Raw genomic sequence first — 6,566 nt, forward strand, 5'->3', positions numbered from 1 at the left:
TTAGCTTTCTTTTACTTAGTTTTGAATGTTGTAATGTTTTTTTTTTTTGCATGTAGATCTTTCCAAAACAAGATAAGATTTTATAATAGATTACTTTTGTGTTATAGCTTATAAACTCCTTGTTTAAGGGCTATTTGCACTTTAGAATTTAAGACATAAAAGTAGTGAGACAGTGGGCCTGCACACCATGGCGACACTTTATATGACAATGATGATGTGAATACGTATTCGTGAAAATTTGCTGTGTTAATCAGCGATAAATCAAATAATATGAATTTTGACTTGTTTTTATTAATACTTCGTTCTGAAAAACGTTCGATACTATCGATAGTATCGATGATGATAAACTTTTTTTTGTCCTACAACTTTTTGCAGTCGGTACTAGTCTTGCCGTCTTATATTGATTGTGTTCAGAGATAATACCAATCGAACACCTTAACTCAGAATCTTCTTATAGAAGCACGCCCAATTAATAGCCTATTAAATTTTAATGTGCCTTTTGGACGAAACAATTTCCATGTTCTTAACTAGCCAAGATGTACCTCAAATTAATCTACATAATCAAAATTGTACTTCAGCCTTCACTTCTGTTCTGAAAACTAAAATTTAATCGTTTTATAAGTGAGAACTTGTAAGACAACTTGAAAGTAAGCCAAGTTCATGGAATTTAATTGCTAATCATATGAAATGTCGCTAGTCTATATAAACTTATATATGCCTACTAGAAGAGCCTGCTCAAGATGTGCTACGTTGCGCCACTTGCTTGCTTGTATACCTTATATAGTGCATTATCTTTCTACAATTTTATTTGTGTATTTCTCAATCTTATCAAATAACAGCTACGTCAAGATAAGGGCCAACTTTTTGGTTCTTAATAATGGTGCCGGCATTGGTGAAAAAGACCGCTAGAAGACCAGATGTACGCCAGAAGATCGATTAAATCCTCGGTATCCGTGCCCTTAATTCAGGTGCAGTGCAAAGGACCCAATGGTTCAGGTCCTGAGTGGTTGCCCCTCAAACAGGATTGGAGCAACCGGTGGTGCACACTTCCCGATCGATTTACTGAGGAGTTTTCGCAGCGGATTTATGACTTCAAACGCGAGACAGCGATGTGGATGCAGGAATTGGCTTGGCTTTTGCTTAATGACATGAATTTTGAAGCAGCTCAAAGCAGTTATACAATGATACGAAGTCCATACTTAGAGTAAGTTAAATAAAGTGCTTGCTGGTCACAAATCATTTGGAAAGGAAGTATGGACATCTAATTTTTACAAATCATTAATCATTCCTATTGGCATTTACATTTTATTTGATTGCATTCGTTACTCGTGGTGTAAAAGGGAATATATAAGTCGCCTATCTATCCGTTCGTTTGTACGTCGATATATCGGAAACTATGAAAGCCCACACTAAACCTACAATTCGCGAAAGTCTGTCTGTCTATGTAACATCATATTTAAAAATCTTCCATTTAATTTATGTGTGCAATTTGCACGGGGAAACGTGTGTGTGTCGTGAGAGTTTATATACTGTTATTGTCGTGCTCTGCCGGCACTCTTCCGGCGCTCCACCGGCAGTTGGAGCCACATAAATCCCAAAGGTTTACTGGGTGCATATTTATTTGGCAATTTTTACTATTGTTTTACTTTTTAATATAAAGGAAATCAGCTATATACTCTGATGGGGTGGATTACATATCGCTGTGCAATGATATTCAAACTATCCTCGATTTATCAAATCGCATTTGCCTGCACAACTGTTGCCCCCGCAATTCTGGAAGAAGGGTTGCAAAATTATTTACTTGGCCCGAAATCCTAAGGATGTTGTGGTTTCGTCCTTTCACTTTCTGACTGGACTCGATTTCTGGCGTGGCAGCTTGGACGAATTCGTGGATGACTTCGTTGCTGACAAGATGGCTTTTACCTCATACTGGGCACACGTTATCGACTTTTATAGAATGCGCAATGAAGAGAACGTTTTCTTCGTTACCTACGAGGAAATGAGTCGAAATCTCAAAGATGTGGTTCTGAGATTATCGCGGTTTTTGGACTGCAAAGAACTAAGCGAAAGTGAAATGGATAAACTCCTTACGCACTTGAACTTTAAAAACATGAAAGGTTTGTATATTGCGTACAATTTTAGTTAATTTACAGATTCAAATAAAATTTGTTTTTTAGGAAGGAAGTTTGGAAACAGCACTGGCTTGTTGTCAACTCTCCGAAAAACCAAGGATGATTTTAAGTAAGTATTTATCTAGATCACTGTTTGAATTATTAATCATTTTGTATCTTTAGTTTTATGCGGCGTGGAATTGTTGGTTCGTACAAGGATGAGTTAAGTCCTGAGAACAAGGATAAGATTGATAAATTAACCGAGAGGTTTTTGGAAGAATATGGAGTTACCGAATCCGAAATATTTGGTTCAATAAAATAAAATATTATGATCATATCATATTTTTTTTATATATTTATCATTTGTTTTAAATATTAATATTTCTTTGATTTAATGATTTTTTTTATATTTGTTAAGTTAGCAGTGCTGTTGAGACCGTCTTTCTAGATCACAACAGTATAAAAACATTGATTTCAATCGGACCAGTGGTAATTTAAGAAAGTCAAGCAGAGAAAATATTCACCAAAATAATCTGTTCATCTATTATATTCAAAATAAATACTCTTTACAAATTGGTTATTCCTGGCACTCTATTTCCTTGAATGTATCCAAAAACCAGTTTTTTTTTCATTGAGCTCTTCAGTTCAGCGAGTCTTTTTTCTGGTTCAGGTTGGAACACTGGAACAATGAATTCGTTACGCCTCAAGATAACCATGAACCATTCCAAAGGAATATTCAAATTTGTTTATTAAGCGATCAGTGTCTACTTGGACATGGATGTTTTAGCAACTGTGTTAAACTACACCTGGTTGAAATATGCGGTCTTACCCCTGTGGATTCTGCTGATGATCTTACTCCTGCACAGGGATCTAAGCCGTTGGGATGGACTGATGGGACCTCTTTCTCATCTGGGACTGGGAGAAAACGGAACTGCCTCGTATTTAAGTGTACCATCTTCGGAACTCGTTGCGTATACGCAGGGTTGGCAGCGATTTGCTTATAATGCTTGGTTGGCGGAGAAAATACCTCTGAGGCGTTCACTGCCGGACTTTCGAAATTCCCGTTGCCTGAATTTCAGCTACGATGAAGACTCCGACGAAATGAGACCAGCCAGCATAATTTTGATCTTCCGGAACGAGCAACTCGTAGTTCTGCTGAGAACATTACACAGTTTGGTGGACAGGACTCCTAAGCATCTATATGCTGAGCTTATTCTAGTGGACGATCATAGTGACACGGACTTCTGGGATGAACCGTTGTCGGTCACCTTTTTCGACACCTATGTGCGCAGATATATCTACCCAAAAGCACGAATATTACACCTACAGAAACCAGTGGGCTTGATCAAAGCTCGCATTTTGGCTTGCAACGAAGCCAAGGCGGACAATCTGGTTTTCGTGGATGCCCAGGTAGAGGTCACCAAAGGCTGGTTAAGTCCATTACTTAGCACGATTTCGGAGCAAAGTTTGACCCTGGCCACTCCCGTTTTGGACAAACTTGATGAGCAAACTTTGGCCTACCATCGATCTATAGAGAGGCGTGGAGTTTACGACTGGAGTTTGAGACGACGAGAAGTTCCGCTTTCGAAGGCAAGAAGGATACTCCTTCCCAATCCTTATGAAGTGGCTGCCGTACGGACTTCCGTGTTTGCCATTCGAGCTCTTTGGTTTCAGGATCTGTCGAATTTCGATAAGGAACTACAAGGTTTTGGCGGCGCTGAGCTGGAACTTAGTTTTAAAGTCTGGCGAAGTGGTGGACGCATAGTTCAAGTTCCCTGCTCTAGAGTAGGTCACTTGGAGCCCAAGGATTAAGCTATCTAAAGCGATATGGTGACCTCGGCAAAATGGGTCAGCAAGTCTCAAGGGTATGATTGCATATAATTATAATTTTTTAAAAACCACCTAAAAATTTTTTTTAGAACCTCAAACGCATTGTGGAGCTGTGGATAGATAACCCTGTTCTTAAATCAGAAGTCTATAAATACCAGCCCCAAATTTGAATGTTTCTGAGGGCGATTTAAGTGAATCTCGGAAATTATACCAACAATACGACTGCCAATCCTTTCAGTCGTTTGTTAGCGAAGTTATGCCGGAACTAAAACAGATAAAACCCAAAGATCGTTCGGATTATGCCACAGGATTTGTAAAATCTCTCGAATTTCCTAAAAGCTGTCTGTCAGTTAATGCAGGAAGTAAACTTATCACTCTGGAGCCATGCAGTGCAAATAATACTCTAAAGAACTGGACACTTACCTACATCAATGATCTCCGAGTGGGCGAAAATATTTGTGCAGAAGTGCAACTCGATTTTAAATTGGGATACGATTTCTGCCACAGTCTTGGAGGCCGACAGAGTTGGCACTATGATGCGGTCAATAATCATCTGGTGAGCAATACGAGGTGTCTTGAATTGGGAGGTAAACTAAACATTTTCCTTAGCCTTTGCAACAAAGCAAACAGAAAACAGAGGTGGTTACTTGATAATCAAAATCCAAGTGTCATGCTATCAGAAAATACTTTGGGCTGGATTTATTAAGGGAACTGTTGTTATAGATGTATAATAATTAATATTTAAAAGGTATTAGTGCCTTCAATAACTATACAAGCGCTACCTCTCGATACCTGCCAAATTCCAATTGGCCTTAAGCTAAACGGAAATAAGGTTATTAGAATTTATACTTATTAAAATTCATCATACTTAGTTGTAGTAATTGGGTAAAAAGATATCGTTATTAACTAAAATTAATTTTAAAATTGAAAAGTTTTTTTTTCGTCTGATCCCTATATTTTAAGCAATCTAAAAAATAAGCGAAATAAAATAAAGTAGTATGCACAACAAAATGTTTTAAGTTTGGGTAAGAAATTGATTTTGAAGTTTACGAGAATTGAAGAAAAGAGAATTAATAGAAGATCTAATTTTTAATACCTAAACACACTTCCATGGTGTGATCTAATGTTGTGTCCGTCACCCCAGTGAACATCCAACGTTGATGTGTCACATTATCATCACAAGTTCTTAAACTAAGGTCGACCGTTTTAAAACCGATTTGCAGACACTTGTTTCCAATGCTGACAAAGGACCTGTGCTGGTAATTGTACTGCCAGGGATGGTCCGGTATCTTTTTAGTGCACTTCGATACCTTCACATTATTTTGGGAGTCCACATCCAGACACATTTGACCATGTTTCAGTTGGCAGCGAGGCGTCAATGTCCAGTCTTCATATTTTGTGGAATTGCATTTCCTCATGATTGGAATTCCTGCTCTAATAGCTAGGCAATAGTTTGGCGCCGCAAAGGGTATTATTTTACCGACCGCATAGTTGGAAAGTCCGGCATGAAGATAATGGTCCCTGTATGGAGGCGCCACTTGGCTTCTGTACCATCCAAATGATTTGCAATTTAGGCGACGACGCAGATCTCGCGGTCCATCTAACGATTCAGTTGACAGATTTCGCAACCTTGGATTATACCGATAAAAATGAAGCTTATACTCGTCGAACCAGACGTCCACAACCCGTTTGAAATTCTGCAATATAAGAATAAAATGTTTTAAACAAAATAAATATTTCTGTAATTGTACGGTTTGTTTAGCAAACATTCAAAATAAGCTATCGATGACCGAAATGGGTTAAGCAAAACAGAAGATAAAAAATAAAAAAAACATTTAAACAGGTGAAAAGCGTAAATTACACTCAAAGCAAATGGTAACATACAAATAATTTTGAGTGTCAGGCCAACTACAATGGTAAATCAAATCTCTGAAGGACATTGTCGATTTAAATTTGTAAGCCATTGTAATTCTCAGTAAATAGTACCACCGTTTACAGTCAATTCAATTAAATGAAAACGATTAATTTGACAAAAATAGTTTAGGAGTCAAGTAGTTAAAGCGAGATATACAAAAGTAAGCAACAATAAAATAAATATACAAGGTAATATAAACAATTTTTCAACCGTTGATACAGTACAAGATATTTTTACGAAAAACGATGGACCAAACTTTAGCAGTAAGATTAAAATAAATGGTAGCTCCTCCAGGTGAATGATAACTTAATATATGTTCACCTACTTTTCGGACTTGTATATTGTGGTTTCTATTCGGAGCTATTTGAGCCACTGCCTCATCCCGTTTAAAGATGAGTCCCACTCGAGAACAGGGAATTGTGAGGATGCGACCGCCACACTGCCACACTTTGAGGCTGAGTTCGAGGGCATCGCCACCAGTGTTCCTGAGGCCATCATCCCATCCGCCAAGATGCCGGAACCAATTGCTATCTATGGCGAAAACACGTCCCTCCAGTAGGGAGGATGCGAATGGTTTTGGTAGGTTCTTCAGTGAGTACATATCCAGAGGCAACCAGATTCGCTCCAACTGCCAGTCGAATGCCATTTGCTCAGGCTCTGGCATTCGTTGGTAGCCAAAGGTTTCGCTGGATATGCCATCCATAACGGGC

The 6,566-nt window shown here is 38.3% G+C and overlaps 3 protein-coding genes across 3 annotated transcripts; 2 read left to right on the forward strand and 1 right to left on the reverse strand.

Annotated features, from left to right (window-relative positions):
• Positions 1 to 874: 874 nt before the first annotated feature.
• LOC128259754 (luciferin sulfotransferase-like) lies at positions 875 to 2,444 on the forward strand. Its single transcript, XM_052992306.1, has 4 exons — positions 875 to 1,204; positions 1,661 to 2,117; positions 2,178 to 2,241; positions 2,295 to 2,444. The coding sequence occupies exons 2-4, from the start codon at positions 1,913 to 1,915 to the stop codon at positions 2,431 to 2,433; spliced, it is 408 nt and encodes a 135-aa protein (XP_052848266.1). The 5' UTR covers positions 875 to 1,204; positions 1,661 to 1,912; the 3' UTR covers positions 2,434 to 2,444.
• A 441-nt stretch (positions 2,445 to 2,885) lies between these two features.
• LOC128259753 (putative inactive polypeptide N-acetylgalactosaminyltransferase 12) lies at positions 2,886 to 4,647 on the forward strand. The gene is given in 4 exon segments (XM_052992305.1): positions 2,886 to 3,918; positions 3,921 to 3,976; positions 4,031 to 4,103; positions 4,106 to 4,647. Coding segments are annotated over 4 exon segments (1,704 nt in total).
• Positions 4,648 to 4,681: 34 nt separating this feature from the next.
• LOC128259890 (putative inactive polypeptide N-acetylgalactosaminyltransferase 11) lies at positions 4,682 to 6,562 on the reverse strand (the record flags this gene model as incomplete). The annotated part of the gene is made up of 2 exons (XM_052992506.1): positions 4,682 to 5,638; positions 6,182 to 6,562. Coding segments are annotated over 2 exons (996 nt in total), but the record flags the coding sequence as incomplete, so codon positions are not given.
• Positions 6,563 to 6,566: the final 4 nt, after the last annotated feature.

Source organism: Drosophila gunungcola (genome assembly GCF_025200985.1).
Source record: "Drosophila gunungcola strain Sukarami chromosome 3L unlocalized genomic scaffold, Dgunungcola_SK_2 000009F, whole genome shotgun sequence".
NCBI lineage: Eukaryota > Metazoa > Arthropoda > Insecta > Diptera > Drosophilidae > Drosophila > Drosophila gunungcola.

Excerpts from the sequence above, each read along its gene's own strand:
- LOC128259754 (XM_052992306.1), top strand. The coding sequence starts at position 1,913 with ATGGCTTTTACCTCATACTGGGCACACGTTATCGACTTTTATAGAATG. Across the intron at positions 2,118-2,177 it reads GAACTTTAAAAACATGAAAG|GAAGGAAGTTTGGAAACAGC; the intron begins GTTTGTATATTG and ends TTTGTTTTTTAG. Across the intron at positions 2,242-2,294 it reads AAAACCAAGGATGATTTTAA|TTTTATGCGGCGTGGAATTG; the intron begins GTAAGTATTTAT and ends TTGTATCTTTAG.